The 26999-nt window shown below is 43.6% G+C and overlaps 1 protein-coding gene across 1 annotated transcript in view; it reads right to left on the minus strand.

Annotated features, from left to right (window-relative positions):
- Positions 1 to 26999, minus strand: part of LOC126248855 (glutamate [NMDA] receptor subunit 1) — a 613579-nt gene that overhangs the window by 36431 nt on the left and 550149 nt on the right. The window contains exon 15 of the mRNA XM_049950286.1: positions 11054 to 11211. Coding sequence (XP_049806243.1) covers positions 11054 to 11211 — 158 coding nt within the window. The remainder of the gene's footprint in view (positions 1 to 11053; positions 11212 to 26999) is intronic.

Consider the following 26999-nt stretch of genomic DNA (forward strand, 5'->3'; position numbering starts at 1 on the left):
CAACAACTGGAGCAGCAGTACAGCACAGCTTAAGGAGGAGCTAAAGGCAAAATACATCTGTGTCACTCAATGAAAATTTTTTATGGTATGAAGCCAGGGAAAAATAAAAATGTGAAAAATCAGCCTGACAACTCACAGATACGTCACAGTAACATCTTGTATCTAATCTCACAAATGAAACAGAAAAATATGAACTTGGTTCTATTTCATCAAAATGTGCAGTCACTAACTAGTAAAATAAGTGAAATCCAAATCCTCTTAGAAAACAAATTAAAAACCACCTCATTATTGTGTCTAACACAACACTGGCTTGATGAGGACAATAATATAAGCTTTGTAAATATAAAATTTTGTGTTGAAATAACGATGGAAAAAGATGTCAAGCTATCAGGAGTTGAGATAGTGGACTCTAAACTAGCCATTATTTGTTTACAGAGAGCTCTAACTGGTGACATAAATACTTTCCTAAAAAGTTTAGAATATTTACTTAATAGGCTAACATGAAGAAACAGAAGAGTTATTCTATGTGGTGATTTTAATATTGACTTTGCAAAGTACATCAGAGAAAAGAATGAATTACTGAATCTCTTGCAAACATTTAATATAAAATCTACTGTAGAAACAGTAACTCATATCACAAAGACTTTATCTACCACCACTGATCAGATATTTGTAAATGTAGAAATGTACTATAAAATAGAAACACTAAACATGGGCTTTCAGGATCACACAGCTCAAAAACTCTCACTGAGTACAGAAACTGAACTGCAATTTAAACACTGCCTAACTACCACCAGTAGAAAATACAGCAATGAAAATATAAATGACTTTCTACATTACTTGATCAAACAAAACTGGAAAGAGATTTATAACTGCAGACACACAGATGGAAAATATAATAACTTTATCAGTAATTTTTCCTACTACTTTGAATTGTGCTCCCCTCCAACACAGAGGAAAATATACACATGGAAAACAAAAAAATAAATGGATCACTTCTGGAATTTTGGTACCATCAAACAAAAAAAGATTACCACACAGATTATCCAAACATCTCACGTCACCTGAATTTGATACTTATTACAAAACCTATACAAAGATCTTCAAAAATGTTGTCAAACAAGTAAAAATAATGGCAAATGACACATACATAAAAAAACTCCACCAATAAGATGAAAGCCATATGGAATATTCTAAGGAAGGAAACTACAACAGAACAGACAGATTTCCATAATTTTAACTGCATAATGGAGAAGTCAGCTGTGATAACTGAACCTAAAAAAATTGCAAATAAATTTAATTCCTATTTTACACAGATAGCTGAACATCTTATAAATCAAAATTTACAGTGTACTCCCAGAAATCAGTCCAGATATGATATAAATAATAAATATATTTTTCTATACCCCACCAATAATATAATAATAATGTCTCTAGAATGAAATTTTCACCCTACAGCGGAGTGTGCGCTGATATGAAATTTCCTGGCAGATTAAAACTGTGTGCCAGACCGAGACTCGAACTCGAGACCTTTTCCTTTCGCGGGCAAGTGCTCTACCAACTGAGCTACTCAAGTACACCTCATGCCCCATCCTCACAGCTCCACTTCTGCCAGTACCTCGTCTCCCACCTTCCAAACTTAACAGAAGCTCTCCTGCGAACCTTGCAGAACTAGCACTCCTGAAAGAAAGGATATTGCGGAGACATGGCTTAGCCATAGCCTGGGGGATGTTTCTAGAATGAAATTTTCACTCTACAGCAGAGTGTGCGCTGATATGAAACTTCCTGGCAGATTAAAACTGTGTGCTGGACCGAGACTCGAACTCAGGACCTTTGCCTTTCGCAGGCAAGTGCTCTACCAACTGAGTTACCCAAGCACGCCTCACGCCCTGTCCTCACAGCTCCACTTCTGCCAATACCTCATCTCCGACCTTCCAAACTTAACAGAAGTTTCATATCAGCGCACACTCTGCTGTAGAGTGAAAATTTCATTCTAGAAACATCCCCCAGGCTGTGGCTAAGCCATGTCTCTGCAATATCCTTTCTTTCAGGAGTACTAGTTCTGCAAGGTTCGCAGGAGAGCTTCTGTTAAGTTTGGAAGGTAGGAGATGAAGTACTGGCAGAAGTGGAGCTGTGAGGATGGGGTGTGAGGCCTGCTTGGGTAACTCAGTTGGTAGAGCACTTGCCTGCGAAAGGCAAAGGTCCTGAGTTCGAGTCTCGGTCCGGCATACAGTTTTAATCTGCCAGGAAGTTTCATATCAGCGCACACTCTGCTGTAGAGTGAAAATTTCATTCTAGAAACATCCCCCAGGCTATGGCTAAGCCATGTCTCCGCAATATCCTTTCTTTCAGGAGTGCTAGTTCTGCAAGGTTCGCAGGAGAGCTTCTGTTAAGTTTGGAAGGTGGGAGACGAGGTACTGGCAGAAGTGGAGCTGTGAGGACGGGGCATGAGGCGTACTTGAGTAGCTCAGTTGGTAGAGCACTTGCCCGCGAAAGGAAAAGGTCTCGAGTTCGAGTCTTGGTCCGGCACACAGTTTTAATCTGCCAGGGAGTTTCAATAATAATGTCATGTGATGAGGGCCTCCCGTCAGGTAGACCACTCGCCTGGTGCAAGTCTTTTGATTTGACGCCACTTCGGCTACTTGCACGTCGATGGTGATGAAATGATGATGATTAGGACAACACAACACCCAGTCCCTGAGTGGGGAAAATCTCCAACCCAGCTGAGAATTGAATCTGGGCCCTTAAGATTGACAGTCTGTTGCACTGACCACTCAGCTACCGGGGGTGGACTACCCCACCAATGAAAAGGAAATACATTTTATAATTATCCCTGACTACATCTATAAGAAATATGCTCCCCCCATAGCCAGGCCACTTGTTGCCATCTGTAACTGTTCTCTATCAGAAGGGGTATTCCCAGAAAAATTGAAGAGGCAAAAGTAAAACCTCTGTTCAAGAAAGGGATAAAAACGGAAGTATCGAACTATAGGTCTATTTCACTAATATCTGGTTTTTCCAAAATAATTGAAAAACTTTATTATAAAAGATTAATCAGTTTCATAGAAAAAAATAATTACTTCTCAAACACATATCACCGATTCCGAAAATCTACATCTACTGAGATTTCTCTTTTTTGCATTCCTAAATGAAGCCTTAAATGCAGTAGACAACAAAGAGCATATATCAGCCATATTTCTAGACCTCTCTAAGGTATTCGATGTCATCAATCACAACATCTTGCTTAAGAAACTTTAATCTGTAAGTATTAGGGGCCCAACCTATGAATGGACCAAATCATATATCCAAAATAGAGAGCAAGTAGTTGAGCTTGCTATCCAAGAAGGAAACAAGATAAAGTCCTACTGCTCAGAAAAGCAGAGCACTAAGTACGGTGTACCACAAGGCTCCATTCTAGGAACAATTCTGTTTCTACTCTTTGTAAATGACTTGGGACCAACCAATCCAAACCATAATTACATAAAATCCACAGATGACACAAATGTGATAGTAAAAGGAAGGACCAGAGAAGAATTACTGCATGATATTAAAAAGTGTACGGCCCACATTACAGACTACTTTTCTGGAAACAATTTAGTAATAAACACAGAAAAAACAGTTACAGTGCACTTACACACAGTGCAAAATAAATGCCCACTAACAACAGACATAGAGGTGTTTACCAGAACTCTTGAAAACGTAAGCTCCACAAAACTTCTCGGAATATGGATCTAAGATGATCCAACATGCAAAATACATTACAAATAAATTGAATACCATTTGTTACACTATCAAAATTCTTTCTGATTGCATACTGAAAGAGACACTAAAAAATGTATACTTTGCCGAGGCAGAACCGTTATTGCGATATGGCATAATCTTTTGGGGAAATGCAACTGCCAGCAAAAGTTGTTTTATTTGCCAAAAAATAATTGCAAGAGCCATAGAAAATGCTGCCACAAGAAGCTCATGCAAGACCTTATTTAAGAAACTTCACATCTTTCCACTACCATGTCTATATATCTTACAAGTAATAATATTTGTTAGGAAGATCTTAGAAAATAGCGACAGTCTTAGAAAATAGCAACAATCTTGTATCAACTAACCAGAATATCCATCTGTATAACACAAGGAGAAAGCAGGATATACATGTTCAGCATGCATACACAACAATAAAACAGAATGGGCCACTGCAAACAGCAAACAGATTGTACAATAAGCTACCTAATAACATTAAAACACTGAAGGCACTTCATAATTTAAAAGTGTTCTCCATAAATATTTATTACAAGAGTGTTGTTATATGAGGGTAATCCCAAAAGTAAGGTCTCCTATTTTTTTATAAGTATATAGATCTGTTTATTTCTACAGTGGTTTACATCAGTTTACAGCTTGAACATTTAGCTATTTTTCAACATAATCACCATTTCTGTTGATGCATTTTTGTAGACACTGTGGAAGTTTTTGTATGCCCATGTCATACCAGCTTGCCGCCATGCTGTTCAAAAGTTATGAACCTCTTCTTTCACCTTGTTGTTGGAGCTGAATCGCTGGGACCACAATTAACACTGACAGGTACTGTGAGACTCTGAAAAAACTCAAACGGGCAATTCAGAACTGGGGAAGAGGATTGTTGAGCAAAGGCATATACATTCTCAATGACAACGCTTGCCCCACACATTGCTTGGCAAACCGTTGCTCTCCTGCAACAGTTTCAGGGGAACATAATCATCCACCCACCCTATAGTCCTGACTTGGCGCCCAGTTACTATCACCTGTTCCCTAGGTTAAAAGAGGTGAAAGAATAGGTTCATAACATTCTGAACAGCATGGCTGTGAGCTGGTATGACATGGGCATACAAAAACTGCCACAGCATCTACAAAAATGCATTGACAGAAATGGTGATTATGTCGAAAAATAGCTAAATGTTCAAGCTGTAAACTGATGTAAACTACTGTAGAAATAAACAGGTCTATGTACTTATAAAAATAGGAGACCTTACTTTTGGGATTACCCTCATAGTATAGATGAATTTATTGAAACATAAAAGTTTGTTCCGTTCATGTGCCGTACTTCGTATGTAAATCCGAACAGCTTAATACTGAAGTGTGTCACCTTTACTGTTTTAATTTAGTAATGAATTTGATACTTTTGAATTTCCAACTACTTGCTTATATGTTTCTTTCCCTTAATAACATGAGCTTATTTAGAAATAGTGTGCAATTCTGAATTTTTCACAAAATATCCACCTATACACTTTTCTGTTTCTTGGCATTACACATGTATTTTATGAGCACTTGTATCATTATAAGATCACTGCCATAATAATTTTAACCATGTATCATCTCATCTCCATTTTTGACTTGTCCTATATCATCATGTGCTTCTCTGCACACAATGTATGATCTACAGGATTAATAACATTACAATTACAATTACAACTACAATTACTCCATATCCACCCACATCCCAATTGTGTTTATTGGTCCTAAGCATCCCAAACTCCTTTCATGATATCTGCTCCATTTGCATGAAACTCAGCAGTTATGTTGTTCCTCAAGGGGAACTTAGAGTTGGGAAGTAGCAACATTCCACTGTAAAATACAAAGACATTTTGGAAATTATTTCTGGGCTTACACCAAATATTTAACAAATGTAGTACTACATTTTCTATTATGTCCCAAAGTACTGGAGAGCTTTCCATCATTTCATTGGCACTATATTTGCTTCCACAATAAGAAACACCTAGCTGATAACCTGACTGAAGCAAACCACATTGCATTACAACTCTCTGATTCTCCAGAGTTTCACAATGACTCTCATTTCAACTTCCAATACTTGGACAATATACTTAACAAATTAATCCAAACACATGGTATTACAGGCACACTTTAGAAACAGGACCACTACACTGCCCTTACTGCCCTTATTTATGACTGCACTACCAGTTGATGTCTTAAAAAGCATTCACGTATTTTCCTGGTAATCCTTGCCACCCTGGATGACACCTCTGTATTGGCTATTAACCTGAGCCATGAGAAACTTCTGAAATTCTACCTTTCATTGATAGTAACATTTCCCATAGAGAAGTCTCCTCTTACTGAACAATTAGCCTAACCTAAAACATGATGTCAATGCAGTGGCTGTGGTGATACATGCAGCAAAGCAGTAGCTGTGCGCCTGTTCAGTGTCACTCCTTTAATATGATCGAGTACAACCCTTCCCAATGTCACATCTTTAATCATGCATGTGTGTCCTTTGAAAGGGGTTGTATTCAGTTACATTAAAGGAAACCCACTGGAGAGGAACAGAGATATAGCCATACAGCTTGAATCGCCACAGCCTATGCAGTGGATTCACGCCTTAAGTGTTTAGAAAAGTCTTTGTATTTATATTTGCCCACTGCATTCATAAACCCTTAAACCAGCACATTCCTCATGCTGTTGATCAAAATGCCATCTGTCCCACCTCCTCAGCAAACCAAATCCTATAAGTCACTTATTTCCCATCCCATCAACTTAATAACCACAAATAATCAATACTTTCGACTATAATATCTCCCTGATATATTAACTACTGTCCAGATTGTACAAAATATGTTGTTGCTGAAATTGCAAGTCATATCCAGTGACTTATTACACTTGACATTTGCTCACTTTGTTATCCAGAAATACTAGATGTAAATGGCCAACATAGTACTTCACTGCAGGGCTGGATATAGTGGGATTCACCCAAAAGCACTACATTTTGCCACCCAGCATGCAAGTGACAGTGTTTATGTTCCTATTGTAGTCTGATAGGCTTCTGGTTTCTTAATAACAAAAACTGATTCAATGGAATGTCTACCAATAATCTAGTCTGCAGCAAGTAGAGTCAGACCATTGAAGGAGACATGTCCACAGACGGTCCTAATGTCCCATTTTGTCTGCATCAGCAAAACACATTGTTCAGCTTTTTGTTGACTAACAGAAAGCTGAAAAATGTGTTTTGATGATGCAGACAAAATAGTGGTCATAATTCATGGTTCAATACCCATTCCTCACTACCCACTCTTAAAAGGCATTTCACAAGACCACTCAACTAATTCTGCTTTGTCTGAAATCACTCATATGCTCATGTTTCACCATTTGATGTTGCCAAGACATACTGACACTCGCTTCCATATTTACACATTGGCTCTTTAGCTTGGCACAGCACAGATCTTTTCCACTATTATATGAGAGGGCCACCCTGTTGGCATTTGTATGCAATCTGCAACACTTACTGCTGGTATACTCTACACATTCTTTGAGTGTGAATTCTTCTAGAGTACTTTTTCCCAAGTGCTGTAATTGTTACAAACATCTGAGCATGTATTGAGTAATATTATTAAGGGGAAAGTGGAACTGACACCTTTGCAATATAAAATTGTTTTTGAAGTAATGTAAAACTTCTCAGTCTCTATGTTAGCTAGTGAGCTAATTTTTTACATATTATGTGTGCTCACATGTATCCTGTCAACATTGAACTATGGGATTGTAAAATCTTGTTAGATGACTCAAATATTATTTTTTTTTATATATGAGGTAGATTTACAAAGATTCTTCCTTTTATTGCTGTAAATTTTTTTATTGTGCAAGTAATGGACATAATACTTTTTCAGTGCATACACATTAGTTATCCATTCATACACAGAAAAGCTGATGATTCACCCTTTAGTGAAAGCTGAGAAATGATACATTACATATGGAAAAAGGTAACTTCAACGATAAAGCAATCCTACTGCATAGCTACAGTTTTCATCTTCAAATGCATGCTGGAGTCTTCTCACAGCACCTCTTATCAACTGTCCTGTTTGAAACAATGGAAACTCCAGGTTGGAACATCAGTGATATTAGAAAAGAACAGACAGCCCCTCACTGTAAAGATGACACACTGAGCTGCAGACAGGTATGATGAGAAAAATTTACATATTAGCTTTCAGCCAAAATGTTCTTCAGAAAAGAGAAGCGCAGACACATTCACACAAGCAATCACACCTCACACACACACATTACCACTTCCTCTGGCCACTCTGGCCAGACTCCTGGTCAGATGGCCACAGGTAACGATTGTGTGTATGTAATGTGTACTTGCCTGTGTAAATGTGTGAGCACTTGTCTTTACTGAAGAAGGCTTTGGCCAAGAGCATTCTTTTCATTGTACCTGTCTACAACTCAACATGTCACGTTTATGGCGAGCAGCAAACTGCCCTTTTCTAATATTGTTGATATTTCAACTATCTTATACTCCTTATTAAACATTTGAGAGAGTAGTTTGTATTTTGTAACCTAGCATAATCTAAGGCCAACATGGCACTCACCATCTTGGAGCCAAGAGGAAATCCCAATATCTCAAGAACCTAGCATTTTGTAATTTTGCCTTGTTTAAATGGTACCACTGAATCATATACATTAAAATAAAGTATTTTAATACCCACTAATTTTATCGAAAATTTTTTTGCTTTACAAGCTTAACCAATCCATCTGCAAAATTATGCTTGCACTCAAAACATGTATAAAAAAATTCTACACCTGATTTCACATTCCAAAAATACTCATTGTATGACTGTGTTACTCAATTTTCCTGTAGCTACTATGGTTTGCTATGTCCATAATCTCATTATACTCTTTCATTAAATTAAAAATGTTTCTGAAAGTGTTCCAATTTCACACCCAGTGTCTGAAACACAAACAGTGCAACAGTGAGCAAGAATGTTGTTGAAATAATAACCATGTTCACCAAATTACAAAGAATACTACAGTCAAAGATATAAACTGAAAATGAGAAAAATACTATTTTCCAGGTTGGCAAACAATGGAACTTCATGTATGTCATATGCTACACAAAATAATCAATGGGAAATAGGACTGTTGAAATCATGGCAAAAGACTGAGAGATTTCCAGCCAGCCACAACAGTTTTCAGTGAAAAAAACTGTATGCACCAAATCAGAAAACTGATAAATTAATATGATTACATCTGGAGTACAACCATGTTCAATATATAATTTCAAAGAGTGGGTGTTATAAAATATTATAAGATAGTAAAAAATTCGTTATTTTCATTGAAAATCTGAGTCCACATCCCTTTAAAGTAACGAAAATTAGTAGATTGAAAACACAGAATACTCAGCTCCAAAACAACAGAAGATGAACACAGATTATAATGGCAAATAAGAACTACAAAATTGTCAAATCCCATGGCAGATTTACGAAAATGGAGATAGAAATTTTATGGGCTTATCCACAGACTACAAACAACAAGCATCATTCACAAAACCGCAACATCGATAACTCAACTCAAAACCATACCATGCATCCAGCAGGTCAAAAAGTATTTAGAAAAGGCTCATATAAGTTCATCAGACATTTTCAACAGAAACATATACAGACAAAAAGTAACAAAGGAGAATTACTGCCAGAGACGGAAGTTGCCATCAGCCAGAAACACAGTGAACGGAAGAATTAAAAAGAACCCATGGAGAAAAAAATGTGAGCTGCTTGGAAACTATGAAGATTAAAAAACAATAGTTTTGTGTGATCTGATAGATTCCTATCACAACAAACAACAGAAATAGAATAACACCAGGGCAAAACACCACCCATATACTCAAGTAGAAAAGTGAGTTACTTCTTCTTGAACTGTGTAGAGGTTTGTTCTTCTTTAGAGAATTAAAATTACTAAGACCAATGTACAAAATATTCTGAGGATGTAGTGAGATTCAACTGAATAATTGTGTACATAAAGGGCAAGAATTATACACATGCCTGAAGAAAAGAGTGGGGATGATGATTAAATTAAGTGGGGAAGTAGTGGAAAAAAAGTGTAGTTCAAAAATACTCTTTGGTTGAGTCAGAAAATAGGATAGAGGATAGAAATAGTGCACACAATAAAAATTACCAATCAGCTATTAACATGCATGAACAGCCACCAGTAGATTATGGCCAGGAGCTCCAGCAATCTGTGAATTTAGAATCTCAACCCCCCTCCTGTTCCACAACACCAGTACCTTTAAACTGTGTAGATAGGCAGTTTATAATTAAATTTGAAATTTCATTACATTGTTTACTTCTCTTTCTGTCATTCTCTCTTTTTTGGATCAATTACTTTCTTAAAAGACCTATTTTTCTCATTCACTGTTTGTGACTGTCTCACTTTTTCTTACCATTATATCTACTGTGGACTAAATTGGATCTGTCTTTCTGCTTGCCCGGGATCAAAATGTGGAGTGATTTTACTGACAAGCTGATGAAACACCTTAAGTAGGGGAGGCTCTCTATTTTAAATTAATTCTTCAGCTAATGGGATAGGAGTGGTACAGTATATGAGTAGGGTTCAACATCTTCTCCCTCTGTCCCCTCTCTTCAACCCTTACTACTGCCTTTTTATGCCTCAGTTTTTTCTGTACTACTTCCATCCCCTACCACTCCTCTTTTCCCATAATGCCATCATTCTTCTCTCTACAACCAGTTTCAGGCTACAGTAGTTGCTCTGTGGCACAGGAAAGAAATGTGTATTATTTTATTGAGTTACCTCCTTCTGATGATGATGTTCCAAAACTGAAATATATCAATTTTTAAATATATCTAGACATCTCTTAAAAGTTTGACATTATGGTGACTGACATTCTGCCTTTTTTATGCTTGTTCATTTTTCATCTCGAATTTGCCATTTGCTGATGTGGCCACTGGCTGAGTTTTAACATAACTAGATTATTATTATTTTGAGCTGCCTAGTACACTCTGTGTTACCTATTTTAAAGTAATCAATAAACTTATACATACAGATTCCTCTCACTGGTGAAGAATGGTGTATGAATTGAAAACCACCAGATATGGGATATAGTTTCCACAACATGTAAAATTTTTTGTAACAAATTTATTATGTTGCACTAATCATATATTTATTTGAGGATGGAGCTGCACATTGTACAATAGCATAAGAAATCATTCAGTGTGGTATCCTGGACACTAAAAAATTAAGTTGCATCTAAGTATCTAGATGTGCCTTTTCATTCGGTCAAAGAACTTACCCTTGCTTAACATCCCTTATTGCCTCTTCTGCAGTATCATAGTTATTTGCTTCCATAGTACGATACATGTTTGACAGTTCAACTTGCCTTCTGAAGTACATATCTACAGCTGACCCCTTTACAGTTGCACATGTTAAGTTCTCCATAGTATTCCTTAACTGTAGAATTTAAGTAAAGTTAACAATAGGTAATCAGACTGAAAATTAATAGTGCATAGAGAATTGAATTATACAAAAAGAATATTCTCTTGTGATTCCACAAAACATGTGTTTAATATGCTATCAATGAAACTTTATTATGGAGCACAAAAGTGAATTTTTTAATTGTTGCAGTAGTCCCTTCTACAAATATAACGTTTCTGTCTTTGAAAGACATACCTTTTAGTAAATGGAGGGTTTCATTTCAAAAGAAAAAAACACACATTTGTTTAAACACTATTACCTGCTACATTAATTTTTTCTTTATAAATTGTGAGAAATTACTCTACAAAAGTAAAAATAATAAATGAAGCTGGACAGATACCATCAATATGTATATTAATCAAGAAATATAGAAATATATGGCAATGATTAATTTAAAAAACTATTAATAGAAGCTTAAATGAGGTCCATGTGCAAAAATAAATGAGTCAGTTTGAAAGTAAAGAGGCAAAATTGTCCTTTTTAATCAAATGTTAATTATTTTACTGTGATGTCATTTAAAATAATTAGTATTTTTATGATAACACACATTATAAGGATGGATGAATAATGTTTTACATGTGCATTTTTAATGCATGATCTAACCTGCTATCCACAAAGAAATAGTCTGTTTTATTTTACTCTATAGTTCCTACAGAATATTTTAGTATAAGTCTATCGAGAATCATAATTTACAAAAATTGAGTCATCAAATAAATATTATTCTGAAATGTGGTTATATAAGTGTTTATGATCATTAAAATCTATTGGGACCAATGGCCTTTGTAGTCTGGTCCCTTCAATCCACACAAACCAACCAAAATCTATTTCTATTATCGCCCTGGGTTATCAAATTTGCTTTTCATCCTTTTGCTAATGGATTTTTGTCACATAATCATACAAAGCTGGTGTACACTGTTACATAAATACATACCACTAATATCACTAGAGAGACATTTTTGGTAAGTATTCTATTAATAAATCACTGAACAACAACATAATTGGACAAATAAAAACAAATCAATCAAGACCACACTGTGCCCTCTCTCTCTCTCTCTCTCTCTTTCTGTGTGTGTGTGTGTGTGTGTGTGTGTAAGGAAAATATTTAGGATATTGAATGATTCAATGATTGAAGTGGATTAGTGACATATGATATTCAAATAACACACAAAAGTTTTCAGAAGAGTGAACAATCTGATGGTTAAATCTTCTCAGGTTATCAGCTGAGACAAGGTGTCATTCTGCAACATTTCAGCAAGTTTCCTACTTGTAAATAGTCTTCACGGGTTTGCCACCGGCAAACCTGTGAAGACTATTTACAACACATCCGCCGGAAAGCTTAAAGAGTCACAAGTTTCCTACTTGTTGAAACACTGCCACAGAATGATGCCTTGACTTAGCTGATAGTCCAAGAAGACTTCATCATCGAGATTTGTTGAGAAAATCTAAATTTGCAGTGAACAGTCAGCCGAGAAAATTTTGTAATTATTAAATTTAAACCACTAAGAAGCAGAATTAAACACTCTGCTTTTGATAAAGTAAAGAAAGGGAGGGCAATAATGAGAATTGTACCCTTGAGAGCAGCTGCTATTGCTAAAGGAACTACTTTTAGTGTGATAGTGTCTGTAATCTAAGTTGGGGCTACGTACTAGTGGCATAAATAACCTGAGTTATGTGCAAACAAAATTTTTGATCCCTCAGGATTCAGAAAAAATACTAAACCCTCTCCTGTATTTATGGATAGAGAGACAAAATACAGTTCTGAACTCTTTTCTCCATGAAGGAACTCAGTCGCCCTCTCATCCAATTTAAACATAAATGAGAATTGGGTTCCTTTATGATGAAAAAGAGTACCAATCTATATTTTGTCTCTCTGTCCATTAATAAAGAAGAGGTGGAGCTATGACAGCTGTTGGTAGTTCAGTAATGAGGTGTATTAAAAAAAACAAATTACGTGGTTGTGAAGAGAAAATTTCAGTACTGTATTTACCATATGAACATATTGTTTGGTCAAGCATTACAGATATAGTGAATATATAGATGAAAATGAAGGTTCATGTAAAATGTAGAGAGTATTCAAACAGTGCCATAAATACAACAGTGTTGAATGAAGCCAATACTGTAGTGCAATTGAGTTCCTTTTACAGAGCATCTGTTGTCAGACATAATGGGCAGGTTTTCAGAAATAGTATTTTAAAATTTGATAATAACTTGTATTTATTACTGTGGCACTTTTGCATTGACACTGAAAGGATATGATGAGAGTCACTAATCTGAAAATAAACGAACTTTCCTATGAGTTCACACACTTCAGATCAGAGCTAGATATGAGGTGCTTTATTTTTTATGAGTAGTGTTGTTTTTGGCCTTAGACAAAAAGAACAGCACTAATAAGTTTTTGGAAAATAGATCATATTTGTAAATTGTGAAACTGAAGCAATGAGTCGCAGTTGTTTGCCTCTGTATTTTTTTCTAATTATTTGTTGAAAGTCAATAATGATCCTGCTGTTTGTGATCTTGATCTAACAACAGAGTTCATGTTTCAGAAGAAACTCTTCAGTTATTAATGACTGTGAGCAAATATGATTTCTTGTTAAAATTAAACTTCAAGCTTATATATTTTTAATCATTCTTTAGTGACACCATAGGACTTCGCAAATGGAAGATTTGGATGTAATGATATGTATAACATTGACCACAGCTGATGAGGGTACCTCTAATGGGGAAGCGACCAATCTTGCAGACTGATCCTGTGAAATTCAGTGGTGGACCAATATAAAGTCACCTGGTAGATGACTCACTGTCAGTTTTCCTTTGTTAGCTGCTGTTATGTGACTCTTTCTCTATGAAGTAAATTACAACTGCTAATGTTGTTTACCTGGACTTATGTTTGAATAGTGACTGTCATGCTTTCCAATTACTGCAAGACTAGAATGATGGGCCTGTTATCTGCACTCCAAGAACTGATGTAACAATTCCGTATAGTGCTTCAATTTGTTGAATGTGTGGTTTTCACCATCATAAGAGTTCTGTCAAACTGTGCTTAGTATTATAATTGCAATAAGCATGCACAACAAAGTAGTCATGCTTGTGCTTATATTAATTTGTCAGGAACTAGTATTGTTTGGTTTTGTAAGCTAATGAGTAATATGATCTATTGTTACAGAACATTAATTTTGTGTTCAATTAATGTTCGTTGGCCCCTAAAGTGAAGGTTACAAATTTGGTGAAAAGGAGGTCCCAGGTTTGGCTCACTAAGCGCTATTATGGATATGAATTTTTTTGGACATTCACGTCTACAGCTAACCAGCATCAGGAACTGGTCAAGTTCTTAAATAGCTCTATGCTACAGCAGTCACATTTGCTGCATCATCTCAGCATTTAAGTCACTTAATGAGGATTGAGAAGACTAAAGTATGTCAAAAATGCCTCATGCAGCACTTTCAGGTAAGTGATGTCAAATGTCAGGATTGGGTGTAGGACTTTTTGATTTCTACAAATCCCCCTGAAAGTGCTGCATGAGGCATTTTTGACATACTTTAGTCTTCTCAATCCTCATTAAGTGACTTAAATGCTGAGATGATGCAGCAAATGTGACTGCTGTAGCATAGAGCTATTTAAGAACTTGACCAGTTGCAAATTGCTTGATCCATCTGTGTTATCATTGTCTGACATATTCTCGTAATTTTCCAACCAAATGTGTGTAGTAGTGGCAAGGCCAGAATTCTTACACCAAAAGTCAGGTGTTGAAAGCTATGCATCCTGGACTGCAGATCTGTGTGTGTGTGTGTGTGTGGTCAGTCATACACAGAAAGTTTAATATGTAATGTTGTCATTCACTTAGCCTTGAATAAGGATGTCTGCATGCAAGCCTAACAACATGCTGACCTCTCCCTGGCTGAAATGTTGCTAGTTGCATATGCATTTGAAGTAGTACAAGCTGCACAATAAACTTTTCCAGAAGACTTTGACATTTTACAGGAGTCTCAAAGTCATAGTGATACAGTGTATCAGGTTTCTGAAACAGACTATAAACAACATGTTGGATTCAGTGCAGCCAATTGATCTCATTCTCCACAAACCCTCACCAATACTAAGCACTGTTCACATTGATACACTTTGTTTGCAAGTTGCCTGGCTTGTTTCTCCTTGTGCCCCATATAGGATTGTACACATTATAAGGACCAGTTTTATTAGTGTTTATGTACAGGTCACAGTCCATAAGTACGCTGTAGCTTATTGAGCACCTTGTAATGGCCCCAGCAGATTCAAATTAATAACATTTCAGGCAGGCATGTTGACACTTTGTAAAATTTTATTACATTCAATGTTTCAAGACATTCCAGTGACTTTTTATTTTTGATAATGGGATATCAGTGTCAGTCATTAATCAATGTTGTGGACATATTGCAGTAGCCACCAGAAAGATCGCGGGAGGCGCACATCAGCACGGCGCGTCACGGACGGTAGTTGCCGCAAGTAGAGTCCCGTCCACCAGAGGGCACGCGAGAATTCGGACGCGACCTCTGCCGGCGGAACAACAACAACAACAACAACAACAACAACTCAGGCAGCACGGCCCGTGCCCAGTGAGTTAATATCGAGCATGCCTAGGGCACAGTCCCGGTCTACGCCAAGTGAAGTGCGACGTAAACGTGAACAGTGTTATTACACAATTGGCGACTAGTAGGGTCGTTCTTTCGCGTGTTGCGTCGTTGTTCCGGTTTCGCAGCTTCTCCACGGCATGGAGGATTTAGTGCGGGTTTTGGTTGAGCAGCAGACGGAGCTCATGGCCACCATGAAACAAGTGCTTCCGGCGTTGCTCTCCACGCAGTCTGCTCCAGCGCCGTTCCCTCCTCCCTTTCCCCCGTATGACGAGACGGCGGAGGATGGGACGCATATGAACATCGCCTTCGGCAGCATCTCCAGGCGTTTCATGTTGCCGATGCGGAGGTATGTCGTGCTCTCTTCTTGTCTTGGATATCTCCCTCGCTGTATTAAGTTTTGCGGCAGCTAGCGCCGTTGCAGGAACCCTCGTCCTTGTCTTTTGACGCACTGTGTTCCTTGCTGTCTTCATATTATCGCCGCCGCACGCATGCTGTGGCGGCTAGGGTCGAGTTCTGTCAATGCAAGAAACAGCCCCATCAGTCTTACCGGGCGTGGGCCGCTACCCTGCACGGTCTTAGTTGCAAGTGTCATTTTGTCACGGAGCAGTCGCGAGAGTCGTATGCCCACGTTATGGTACGCGACGTCATTGTTCGTTCGGCCCCTGATAGGGAGTCCGGCAACAGGCCCTGCAGTTAGAAGACCCTTCCCTCGAGGAAGCCCTGTCCATTGCTCAATCGTATGAAGTCTCTCACGCCGCAGGTCAACAGCTGGAAGCGTGGTGCGACGTCGCGGCGGTTCAGGGCGGCGCGGCCGCGTCCACTGCCTCCGGGGTGGACGACGTGCGAGCGGTACAATCCGGCCGTTACGGCCGCTCCCGCACGGCGCGTAAACAGAATTCCGGCCGCCGGCCCCTGTTGCCGTCCTGTGCGTCGTGCTATATACATCATGATCGGTCAGAGTGCCCCCAGCGTTGGGCCGTTTGTCGCAAATGTAATAAAAAAAGGTCACATTGCTAAAGTTTGCCGCTCAGCCTCAAAAGAATCGAAGGAAGCAGGTACAGAGGACATGGACGTTGACATTCAGGAAGTTTCATCGGGCCAGGCTCCCGACGCATCGGCACGCAAACTCTATATCGAGGTGTCAGTTCTGTCGCGCCGGTTACAACTGCAAGTAGATACGGGCGCGGCAGTTTCGTTGTTGAATGCACAAACTTATTCCGCCTTGGATCGCCCCCGTTGGCGCCAGTTTACCGGCGTCTACGCGGTTATGGTAAACAGTTCATTCCCCTACTGGGTCAATTCACTACCGACGTGACTTACAAATCAGTCACTCGGCCTATTACTTTTATTGTTGTCAGTGACGCGAGCTCCGCTAACCTTTTTGGCCTGGATGCCTTTCAAGCTTTCGGTTTTTCTATCGCTGACGCCATACAGTTGGTCTCCGAAGACGTTCCCTATCAATCATTCGAATCTTTGATCTCAGACTATCCAGATATCTTTGAGGAGGGCCTGGGGCGTGTTTCAGATTTTGAAGCTCACTTAACGTTGAAGGCGTCGGCTCGCCCGCGGTTTCTACGCGCGAGGCAGATCCCCTTGGCTCTCCACCCTCAGGTAAAGGAAGAGCTAGACCTGCTGACAGCCGTAGGGGTCGTTCTTCCCATTTCTTCTAGTGAGTGGGCTCCGACCCTCGTTATTGTAAGGAAACCCTCGGGAAAATTACGTCTTTGTGGCGATTTCAAGGCCACCATTAATTCCCAATTGGTGGTGGACACCTATCCTTTGCCTCGTGCTGATGAATTGTTCTCCGCCGTGGCGGGAGGCCAATATTTTTCGAAAATAGATCTTTCCGAGGCTTATCATCAGATACCACTTGATGAGGACTCCAAACGGCTGGCGGTCGTCAACACCCCGTTTGGCCTTTACCAATATCAGTGGTTGGCCTTCGGAATATCCAGTGTCCTGGCGATATTCCAGCGTTATCTTGAGCACGTCACGTCGACAATCCCTCATTGTATTAATTACCTGGATGACATAATTGTCACAGGCCGCAGCACGAAGGAACACTTGCACAACCTTCGCACCCTTTTTCTCAAATTCGGGTCTGTGGGCTTGCGTTGCAACCTGCATAAGTCAAACTTCTTCCAACAGTCCATTGAGCATGTGGGCTACACCATCTCTCAGCACGGCGTCCAGCCACTAGGAAGTTTGGTCCAAGGTATCGTCGATCTTCCTCGGCCCGCTTCGCTGAAAGAGTTAAAAGCTTTTTTAGGCAAGATAGCCTATTACCACCAGTTCATTCCCAGGGCTTCCACCATAGCCCGCCCCCTGTACTGCCTTCTGCGCAAGGGTGTTCCTTTTCGATTGGTCGCCTGCATGCGAGCGAGCGTTCAACTCGTTGAAGGGCCTCCTCACGTCAGCGCCTTGTTTGGCTACTTTTGACCCCCATAAGCCGTTGGTCCTGGCTACAGATGCTTCGCAGTATGGGGTGGGGGCGGTCCTGGCCCATCGCAACACAGATGGTTCCGAGCAACCACTGGCGTTTGTGTCTAAAACTCTTAGTCCCGCGCAGGCCCATTACTCCCAGGTGGAAAAAGAGGCTTTGGCCATTGTCTACGCTGTTACCAAGTTTCACCCTTTCTTGAATGGCACGAAGTTTCAGTTAATCACTGACCATAAGCCGTTAATATCGTTATTTGGCCCCGCCTCTCAGATTCCGGATAGGGCGGCCCACAGACTACAGCACTGGGCCTTGTTCCTCTCTAAGTCCCCCCTGCGGGTCCGGGGTAAGAATAGGCCTGAGGTATTCCTGCCTGTCGTAAGAGGTGACTAAAAGGAGTTTCAACTGTTTCGGCCTTCCATGTGATGGTCCCCCTTGGGGTTTGACCTCCATTTTTCAAAATTCTACAGAAGTACGAGCCTTTTGGGGAAGGACGCCATACGTGGTGTCTCACTGGTCCTGAGTGCACTAAGACCTTGGCACTCAGTATTGTAACGGCGTTGTAACCACACCCACTATTCCTCAAATTGGGCCTAAACGCCTGATGGGTTGCACAAGTTACGCCCATAGTGCGTCCCCATCTGCACCTACGATCATGATGGACTTTCCATGGCACCCGAAATCCAGCACGGTAGCCAGCCCGTTGTGGTGGGGTCGTCATGTACCCTCTAGGTTGTAGCCCCCTGACAACACAGGGATCGTACTGCCGATACCTGAGCTGCACCCTCCCCACGTAGGCCAAGGAGTAGATGCCCGTCTCCTTGGGGCATCAGGACTCCCAGCAATGGTCATCCTGCCAGGTGGCTCTTGCTGAGGCTGGGTGGCGCCCGTGGGGAGAGCCCCTGGTCGGAGAGGGTGGTATCGGGGCGGACGTTTCGCAGATGAAACGTCAACATGTATCGGGTCACTCTGCGGCCGAGTCTTTTAAAAAGAAAGGTACTGTCTCTGGTTCTGGTTCTCCTGCCCTTTCCCCCTTGGCCACTCCCTGGGAGGAAGGACAGGCCTGCCGGCTTGGGGCGAAGTACTTCCCGCGCTATTTAGTCTGTTCTCGGACCGATGGGGGGGGGGACGTTCGCCACCTCCAAGCCCATGTTCTTTGTCCAGCACATCGAGGACATCTTCGGGGAAATCGAGGCTCTCAGTAAAATGCGTTCAGGGTCTGTTCTTATAAAGACCACCTCCGCCACTCAGTCGGTGGTGCTCCAGGCGTGCGACCGACAAGGGGACATCCCAGTGTCCATTGTCCCGCATCTGGCACTGAATAGGACGCAGGGGGTTATTTTTCATCGGGACCTCCTGCTGCAATCTGATGAGGAGCTCAGGGCCAACCTGGAGCACCGAGGTGTGCATTTCGTCCGGCGAGTCCAGTGCGGCCCCAAAGACCGTCGCATCGACACCGGGGCCTTTATCCTCGCCTTCAAGGGGGACGTTCTCCTGGAGAAGGTAAAGGTGATGTGCTACCGGTGCGACGTGCGACCTTACGTCCCGCCTCCTATGCGCTGCTTTCAGTGTTTACGCTTTGGGCACATGTCGTCACGGTGTGAGGCTGAGCCACTTTGTGGCGATTGTGGATGTCCTCTTCGTGAGGAACATACATGCACCCCACCACCTCGGTGCGTCAATTGTCCTGGCATCCACTCACCTAGATCTTTACACTGTCCCGCGTATCAGAAGGAGAAGAAGATTCAAGAATTAAAAACTTTGGATCGTCTCTCTTATTCTGAGGCCAGGAAGAAGTATGACCGCCTCCATCCCGTGACGTTGACAACTTCGTTTGCCTCAGTAGTGTCCACTCCTTCCACAGTATCCTCACCCCTATCCTGTCCCCCCTCCACCTCCTCAGCCCATCTGGGGTCTATGCCTCCACCTCTCAAATCCCTCCCTTCCAAATCCTCCTCCCTCGCAGCCCCTGCCCCCTCTGCCCCAGGGGCCACCCTTCCTCCTCCTCCCCCTCCGCTGCCTGAGAAGCGATCCTCTTCTCAGGCGTCCATCGGGGAAACGTTCTGGAACCCGGCTACCGAGGTCCGGCGTTCCAAAACGGACCCCGCGCTCCATCCGTGAGTCGCTGCTCCCGGCCGTCCTCAGTTTCGCCGGGACGCTCTGCTGCCAGGCGCTCAGCTGGCCTCTCGTCGGCGAATGATGCTGCCCCTCCTACGCAACCCGGGAAAGCGGCCGCAGCTGGCGATGACTCAATGGAACAGGATCCGCCTCCCGCCGGTTGTAGCGTTATTCCCTCGAAACCTGGCCCTCCACGGCCGTCGAGGTGACCAGCTCTTCACCCGTTTCGTTCCCCCTTTTTTCTGACTAGCGATGGCTTTGTTGCATTGGAACATAAGAGGTATTCGATCTAATCGGGAGGAATTACAACTGCTCCTCCACCTGCACTGTCCGCTCGTCCTTGGTCTCCAGGAAACCAAGTTGCGCCCAACTGACCGTATTGCTTTTACCCACTATACCTCGGAGCGGTCTGACCTCACCCCTGTGGACGGTATTCCAGCTCATGGTGGGGTCATGTTGCTCGTTCGGGACGATGTCTATTACCATCCCATCCCATTGACCACCCCACTCCAAGCAATAGCTGTTCGTATTACTCTTTCTGCCTTTACTTTTTCCGTTTGTACCGTCTACACTCGATCGTCATCCGCAGTTCGTCGGGCTGACATGATGCACCTGATTTTTCAGCTTCCTCCGCCGTTTTTATTGTTTGGCGACTTCAATGCCCATCACCCCCTTTGGGGCTCTCCTGCATCCTGTCAGAGAGGCTCCGTCTTGGCGGATGTCTTCAACCATCTCAATCTTGTCTGCCTCAATACTGGTGCCCCGACTTTCCTCTCGGACTCTACTCATACCTACTCCCACTTGGACCTCTCGATCTGTTCTACCACTCTTGCCCGTCGGTTCGAGTCGTATGTCCTTTCTGACACCTATTTGAGCGACCACTTCCCCTGTGTCATTCGTCTCTTGCGCCACACCCCATCCCCACGTCCTTCGAGCTGGAACATACCGAAAGCTGACATGGGACTTTACTCCTCCCTGGCGACCTTTCCGGACCACGATTTTCTCAGTTGTGACAGTCAGGTCGAATACCTCACGGCTGCCGAACGTTCCATTCCTCGTACTGCCTCTTCTTCACGTCGCGTTTCCGTCCCCTGGTGGAATGAGGCTTGTCGAGACGCTATCCGTGCTCGACGACGTGCTTTACGCACCTTTCGCCGCCATCCTACGTTGGCGAATTGTATTGGATACAAACGACTCCGATCGCAATGCCGTAGAGTCATCAAAGACAGCAAAAAACTTGTTGGGCCTCTTTCACCAGATCCTTTAACAGTTTTACTCCCTCTTCCGTCGTCTGGGGTGGCCTGCGCTGGCTGTCGGGCATAAAGGCCCACTCCTTGGTACCTGGCCTGACTTCAGGTAATGAGGTCCTTGTTGATCCTGTGGATGTCGCCAACGCCTTCGGCCGCTTTTTCGCGGAGGTTTAAAGCTCCGCCCATTACCACCCAGCCTTCCTTCCCAGGAAAAAGGCAGAAGAGGCTCGGCGACCTTCCTTCCACTCGCTGAATCTGGAAAATTATAATGCCCCCTTTACTATGTGGGAACTCGAACATGCACTTGCACTGTCCCGGTCCTCTGCTCCGGGGCCAGATGCCATTCACGTTCAGATGCTGGCCCACCTTTCTCCGGCAGGCAAAAGCTTCCTTCTTCGTACCTACAATCGCGTCTGCACCGAAGGTCAAGTCCCCATGCGTTGGCGTGACGCCGTCGTTGTCCCTATACCCAAACCCGGGAAGGATAGTCACCTTTCTTCTAGTTACCGCCCCATTTCTCTTACAAGCTGTCTCTGTAAGGTGATGGAGCGCATGGTTAACGCTCGGTTAGTTTGGATTCTTGAATCTCGATGGCTACTTACCAATGTTCAATGCGGCTTTCGTCGCCGCCGCTCCGCTGTTGACCACCTTGTGACCTTAACATATCGAAAGTTTAGGGTACGTGTGGGTTACGTATTGTCCGACGTCTTCCTCCAGGAGAACGGAGTGCCTTAGGGCTCCATCTTGAGCGTAGCCCTTTTTGCCATAGCGATCAATCCAATTATGGATTGCATTCCACCTAATGTCTCAGGCTCTCTTTTTGTCGATGACTTCGCGATCTACTGCAGTGCCCAGAGAACATGCCTCCTGGAGCGCTGCCTTCAGCGTTGTCTAGACAGCCTATACTCATGGAGTGTGGCAAATGGCTTCTGGTTCTCTGAAGAGAAGACGGTTTGCATCAACTTTTGGCGATATAAAGCGTTCCTTCCGCCATCCTTACATCTCGGTTCCGTTGTTCTCCCATTCGTGGAAACAACTAAGTTTCTAGGGCTCACACTGGAGAGGAAACTTTGTTGGTCTCTGCACGTCTCTTATTTGGCTGCCCGTTGTACACGTTCCCTTAATGGCCTCAGAGTTCTTAGTGGTTCATCTTGGGGAGCGGATCACACTGTCCTGCTTCGCTTGTATTGGTCCATAGTCTGATCAAAGCTGGATTATGGGAGCCTTGTCTACTCGGCCATCTCTTACGCCGTCTCAACTCCATCCACCATTGGAGGTTACGTCTTGCGACCGGAGCATTCTACACTAGTCCCGTCGAGAGTCTTTATGCTGAAGCTGCCGAATTACCATTGACCTACCGGCGCGACGTACTGCTTTGTCGGTATGCCTGCCGGCTGTTGTCAATGCCCGACCACCCCTCTTATCAGTCCTTCTTCGCCGATTCTCTCGACCGTCAGTATGGGTTGTATGTGTCTGCCCTGCTGCCCCCTGGAGTCCGCTTTCATCGCCTGCTTCGACAATTGGATTTTGCCCTCCCTACCACCTTCAGAGAGGGTGAGAGCCCGACACCACCGTGGCTCCAGGCTCCGGTTCATATTTATCTCGACCTCAGCTCGCTCCTGAAGGAGGGTACTCCGGCTGCAGTGTATTGCTCACGGTTTGTCGAACTTCGTGTGCGACTTGCCAGTCACACCTTTATTTACACTGATGGCTCCAAATCTGACGATGGTGTCGGCTGTGCCTTTGTCGTCGGGACCAGCACCTTTAAATACCGGCTGCTCGACCAGTGTTCCTCTTTACGGCCGAGCTTTGTGCCCTCCATCAGGCCGTTCAGTATGCCCGCCGCCACCGTCATTCATCGTATGTACTCTGCTCTGATTCACTCAGTGCTCTTCAGAGCCTTGGAGCTCCATATCCGGTCCATCCCTTGGTGCAATGGATCCAGCAGTCCCTCCATTCTTCTGCTGCTGATGGCTCTCCTGTCAGCTTTCTGTGGGTTCCCGGCCATGTAGGAGTGCCTGGAAATGAGGCTGCTGATGCTGCAACCAAGGCTGCAGTCCTCCTGCCTCGGCCAGCCTCCCATTGTGTCCCATCATCTGACTTTAGTGGGGTTGTTTGTAAGAGGCTTGTGTCTTTGTGGTGGGATACTTGGTCATCACTTCAAGGAAACAAGCTCCGGGCAGTAAAACAGTTCCCAACTGCTTGGACAACCTCCTCCCGACCATCTCGGCGAGAAGAGGTCCTTCTGACCAGGTTGTGGATTGGGCATTGCCGGTTTAGCCACCGCTACCTGCTCTCCGGTGACCCAGCCCCGCAGTGCCCTTGTGGTCATGCATTAACAGTGCGCCATGTTTTATTGTCGTGTCCCTGTTTTAGTCAATATCGTGTTGTCCTGTCTCTGCCATCTACTCTACAGGATATTTTAGCTGATGACGCTTGAGCAGCTGCTCGTGTTCTGCATTTTATAACTTTGACTGGATTGTCCAAAGACATCTAACTCTTTCACTTATTTTATCTGCATCTTTGTAAGAACTTTCTGGTGTCCCCCCCCCCCCCCCCCCCCCTTGAGTTTTACTAGATTCTATGTGCTCTAACAATTGTGACTGGGCGCTAATGACCTCAGTAGTTGAGCGCCCTTAAACACCCCCCCCCCCCAAAAAAAAAACCCGCTCTAAGTACCATTATGACACTCATTTTCGCCCTACCGGACAGCATGCCAATGCCGACGCTCTTTCCCGTCTTCCGGTGGGCCCGGATCCTAAGTTCGATCGAGAAGAGATTATGTGTTTTCATTTGGATGTGGCATCCCGCCAAGTGGTTGATGGCTTCCCAATCACTAGTTATAGAGTCACCAGGGAAACGGCAGCTGACCCGGTTCTCCGGCAAGTAGTTCGCCTCATTCAGCAGGGGTGGTCATCCCGCCCTCCAGGCCGGGCCTCGATCCCTCTTCATAATTATTTTATTCTATGAGACCGCCTCTCGGTCTTCGAAGGAGTTCTCCTTCTGGCTACCGATGATACAGCTCCTTGCGTGGTTGTTCCTGCCAGTTTACGAAGGGAGGTCCTCACGTTATTACATGCGGGGCACTGGGGTGTTTCCCGTACTAAAACCTTGGCTCGCAGACATGTGTACTGGCCCAGTATTGACAGAGAAATTGAGCACTTAGTGGCCGCTTGTTCCTAGTGTGCGAGCCAACAGGCATCTCCCAGGGCAGCATTCTCTTCCTGGCCGCCGGCAACCCAAGCATGGGAACGTGTTCACATCGATTTTGCGGGCCCGTTTCTCAATGGCTTTTGGCTCATTGTCATTGATGCTTATTCCCGATTCCCATATGTGGTTCGCTGCTCCTCAACCACTTCAGAAGTCACAATCCAGCCACTAGCAAAAATCTTTTCTGTGGAAGTTCTGCCAATCACCCTGGTCTCGGACAATGGACCGCAGTTTATTGCGCAGATCTTCCAGGATTTTTGTAGGCGCTTTGATATTTGGCACGTTTGCTCTCCCCCCTTCCATCCACAATCGAATGGGGAAGCCGAGCGCATGGTGCGCACATTTAAGATGCAGATGAAAAAGTATGTGCACGAATTTCCTGCGGAGGAGGCATTGACGTTTTTCCTGACGGCATACCGGACCACACCAATGGGTGAACGCAGCCCCGCAGAGCTCCTCCATGGGCGCCAACCTAGGACTCTGCTGCACCTCCTCCGGCCTGGTCCTCGCCAGTCTTCGCAAAACAGAGTAACTGGCTTTCCACTGGATATGTCGGTCTGGGCACGTGGGTTTGGTCGCAATCCACGTTGGATACCGCCGGTGGTCTTGCGCCGAAATGGCCGCCGGCTCTATACCTTGCAGGCAGGGGACCAGGTGGTATGTCGTCACCAAAATCAGCTACGTCCATGTTTGGGCACCCACCCTCCGACCTCTCGGACACCTGCTTCCCCATTGCCGGCACCCGTGTTGGTTTCTCAGGGGACGTTACCGCCTCTCCCCACTGTGACTCTGCCGCACTGCGATGGTTCTCAGCCTTGGCAGCCTCCCGAAGCTCCAGCACCAGCATCGCCATCGTTCGGGATGCCCCAGCGAGAGCCGGCCCCCCTCGCAGGCCTGGTTTCTCAGGAGGCTGGTTCACCTGTGGTCGTCACTTCCCCATCGTCCCCGCCACTGGGTCTTGCCCCTCCCGAGGTGGCACAGGATCTGGAGTTCGACAGCTTGTCACCTGTTCTGTCCCAGGCTCCGGTGGTGGGACGATGGGGGCCTCTTCGTGTGGGTCACTTCCAGCCGTATTCGAAGGTTCCGGCTTGAGCATTGGCAGATCCCCTCGACTCCGGCCTTCCAATGGATGTGGAGGTCATCGCTCCTGCCCGACGGTCCACCTTCCGACGCAGTGGATCACAGTGGCTTCACCCCCCGAAGGAGGAGGAGTGCAGTAGCCACCAGAAAGATCACGGGAGGCGCACATCAGCACGGCACGTCACGGACGGTAGTTGCCGCAAGTAGTCCCGTCCACCAGAGGGCACGCGAGAATTCGGACGCAACCTCTGCCGGCGGAACAACAACAACAACAACAACTCAGGCAGCACGGCCCGTGCCCAGTGAGTTAATATCGAGCATGCCTAGGGCACAGTCCCGGTCTACGCCGAGTGAAGTGCGACGTAAATGTGAACAGTGTTATTACGCATATGGTCACAATGAGGTGCCACTTTCAGATCATGTGCAACTGATGGTCACTTAATATCAGATTTCTCAGATATTGTTATGTTTCATTGTGGTGGATCTGTTGGCTGGAAACATTTAGGTCTTGATGCATATTCAGCCTTTGAATCTTCATAACATTATAAAGCTCCCTCCATTGGATTGTCAGTACTCTGTGAAACCACTGATACACTTTGTATGAAATTTATGTCACTGTTTGGACCATTCTTGGGGAAGGCTGTTGACTTTCAGGCAAATGTATTTAAGACAACAGCAAGTCCATGGTTTTGTGAAGTTTGCCTGGTTTTGTTGCCCATTAATGATGAGCTTAAGTTAGAAGTACAGGTTTTGTTCCCCATTTCCTGCAGTCAGTAGGCTTCATCTTTAGTTGTGGTTAGGAAGTCTGGGGTGTCTCTTCAGCTGTGTGAAGACTTCGAGCAAATCATTAATGCACAAGCTGATACTGATACCTCTTTCTCATCTAGTCCAAATGAACTTTTTTCTATACTTTCAGGAGGAAAACTATTTTGTAAAATTGATCTATAAGAGGTGCATTTTTAGTTGCTTCTTGATGAAGACTTAAGGAAGATTTTAATGTTCAACACATCATTCGGACTGTGTTAATAAAATAGGTTGCTTTTTGTAGTGACCAGCACCTCACCA

Source organism: Schistocerca nitens, chromosome 3 (genome assembly GCF_023898315.1).
Source record: "Schistocerca nitens isolate TAMUIC-IGC-003100 chromosome 3, iqSchNite1.1, whole genome shotgun sequence".
NCBI lineage: Eukaryota > Metazoa > Arthropoda > Insecta > Orthoptera > Acrididae > Schistocerca > Schistocerca nitens.